The following is a 2,872-nucleotide window of genomic DNA, read 5'->3' on the forward strand; positions in this document are numbered from 1 at the left end:
TTAACGAGAGCTCAACAGTCCAGGGAGCGAGTGTGTCACGGTTCTGTCTCTCGGATCCGCGACAGAAACTAACTCATTCATTCACTTCAAGTACTTTGTGTGTAGCATGAACGTACTACAATTTACATTTCATTGTGTGACCCCTGTTATGAAATTACAAATGTACAAGAGCATGACTATAGGTGGATCTCATGCAAGTGTGCACTTATTGTTATGTCACCCATTCGTTTGTCGAGTTCCTCTTTGAAGCCTCGAATTAGGCGTTTTGGATGCAGCCATGACATTTAGACGGAGCCAGCGTGGGCCAGTGGATGTGACGTACTACGTGTTGATCATTGGCTACGCGGTTTTAACTCATTCATAGCAGGAAACAATGGCGACTCGCCAGAATCTTGCTTCGTATTTAATCTGCACTGCCTAGTTTGACAGTTGAGTTTGGTGTGCTGCACTGGACAGACCCACTGAGAATAACCTGTCTATCATAAGGTTGCCCCGCCCAAAAGCATATGCCACTTTATCTTCTATTTTAGTCTAAACTGGACCATAATTTACTAAATGAACATCATAATGTATTGAAGACTTGAAACTAGCGATTGAGACCAGAAACTCATCACCTGGATAACTGTGGCTAAGAGGTAGAAGCGGGTCGTCCACTAATCGGAAGGTTGTTGGTTCAATCCCTGTTGGGGATTGTTCCGTGCTGTGCATCTGCGTTAGAATGAATGAGTTAGTTTCTGTTCGATGGGCTTTGCCATCACTGTGTGAATGTGTGAAAGGGTGAATGTATGTGAATGTATCTATATCTATATAAGTACAGACCATTTGCCATTAGGAAATAAATTAGCTAATAAATGAAGTGACAAGTCGGCTCATTCTCCGTTTTAAGACACTTCCACATTGGCTTTACTTTTCAGACCCGGAAGCTGTCCATTATACATACTGTCAATGGACTCATGTCGCTTAATTGCATCCACATTTCCCTCACTTTACATGTATCCATGGTGGGAGGTACTAACACGCAAGAAAACCAGATAAAGGAAAGTAGGAAAGAAGAAATATGGTTTTAGATAATTGAGATGTCCTTTTCTCGAAAGTGTCACATGAAGCGACGTCCGTTTATGATGATGGCAACAGCTGATCACAGCAGGATCAGCTGTCAGTCGGCTTTAACAGCAGCAGAGACTTTTGATGCAGTTTGTATCTGCACACAAAGGAACTGTACTAATATTAATAAAGACACACAGTCAACAGTGCCAGAGCAGCAGCCTGTTACCTGTTTAACAAACATTATCACCAGTTAAAAACGCAGCACTGAGATCGATCTGACCGGTTGGGTTATTAAAATTATGATAACATTGTGATTAATAGCAGCTGGACTGGGACTAAGTTAGGGTAGGGAAGTTTCTCCCCATTAAGAGATAGGCTGTGCACATTTGCGCACGAGGCACAGCAGCATAACCGACATCTCCGACACGGTGAGGGCATCTGATGTTACTTAATGGTCTGTTAATTTCCACCTCCAGAAGTTCCCACACATAGTCCAGGTTCATACAGGAGGACTTTATATGTCCTGTCAACGTTCTAACAGTTTTTAAGTTTTGCTGGTTAATGTTATTTGCTGCAGTGACATTATTGCGTTCATGGAAATGTCTAAAATGACCGAAAGCATCTTCTCTAATAATTATAGTAAATTAAGAAAACACTCATAGGCTTCATCAATAGAACACAGAATAAATAAAGAAAAGCTGCCAAAAAATAAGCATAGTAATCATTTCTACTGGCAGAATTTGTTTTATGTTGTTTTTTAATCATTATGTGCACCGTATTTATTGTTATTGTTACTGTAAATTCATTATTGAATAACTCAGAATATGATTGTGGTGTCTTTTGAACATTGGAAAATATTTATTAGACAAAGCCAACTCAGGAATTATCAATGTTTCTAGAAATGCTGATAAATGATGCTTTCTGTGTAATAAATTGGTCTAATCCAACATGGTTTGTTATGGTTTCCTATAGGTGGATATGAAGCTGGTCAAGGTGTCTGTGATAATACGTTTGGTTGGAAGTCGGTGGGGCAAGAGTTGAGGCCCAATGACGTGACACCAGATTTGACTCCTTTTCAGCATGGAAACCGTGCTTTAGCTTCAAAGGACATGAAGAAATCGCAGGGTAAGCTCTTACTAACATTCAGTACTCTAACATGAGCTAGTGAAAACAGCAATGGCTGCAGTATTCAGATGGCATAAGATATGTTGATAGAATTTAGTTACTCTTACATATCCAGGCTGTTCTTACTGACAGACTACAGTCATTTCTTTGTCACTTTAACCATTTGTGTGGTAGCTCTCTATCAAGGTAACAAACAAATGTCTGATATGAAGTGTAAACACATCTGAGGAATAACAACAGAAACAGGAGTGACTGTTTTTTTGTTTTAAATGCCACACTAGTATCTATCAACTTAAGCCATTTATAGTTCAGAATTTTAGTTCATAGCTAAATCTATTCCCTCATGTCAGGGTATATGTGATGTTAAACATGCAGCATGTGATGGAGAGTGTCAGTGCATTGTTGATCGCATGTTATTGTAGATAGAGGGATGGCTCACTCAGAGGAGTCTCGGCTGGCCAACCTCCTGCGCCGAGTCTCCAGGGAAGATGATCGCGACCGCAGGCTGGCCACCCTCAAACAGCTGAAGGAATTCATCAGTCACAGCGAAAGCAAAGTGGTCAGTCGGATTGTGTACAGATTATCTTCTTTATGTTTCTGCATTTAAACATCACTCATTGAGACACATGCTCTCTCTTGGGTTGGGTATAATTAGTTTTTTTTCCAATACCAGTGCTAAAATGGTACGTATAAAGATGAT

General features: G+C 40.3%; 1 protein-coding gene across 1 annotated transcript in view; it reads left to right on the forward strand.

Annotated features, from left to right (window-relative positions):
• Nucleotides 1-2,872, forward strand: part of LOC118323022 (serine/threonine-protein kinase SMG1-like) — a 43,921-nt gene that overhangs the window by 3,637 nt on the left and 37,412 nt on the right. Inside the window, exons 3-4 of the mRNA XM_035654934.1 lie at nucleotides 2,020-2,172; nucleotides 2,595-2,731. Coding sequence (XP_035510827.1) covers nucleotides 2,020-2,172; nucleotides 2,595-2,731 — 290 coding nt within the window. The remainder of the gene's footprint in view (nucleotides 1-2,019; nucleotides 2,173-2,594; nucleotides 2,732-2,872) is intronic.

Source organism: Morone saxatilis, unplaced genomic scaffold, assembly GCF_004916995.1.
Source record: "Morone saxatilis isolate NCDOM2014 unplaced genomic scaffold, NCSU_SB_2.0 Contig14, whole genome shotgun sequence".
Classification (NCBI taxonomy): domain Eukaryota; kingdom Metazoa; phylum Chordata; class Actinopteri; family Moronidae; genus Morone; species Morone saxatilis.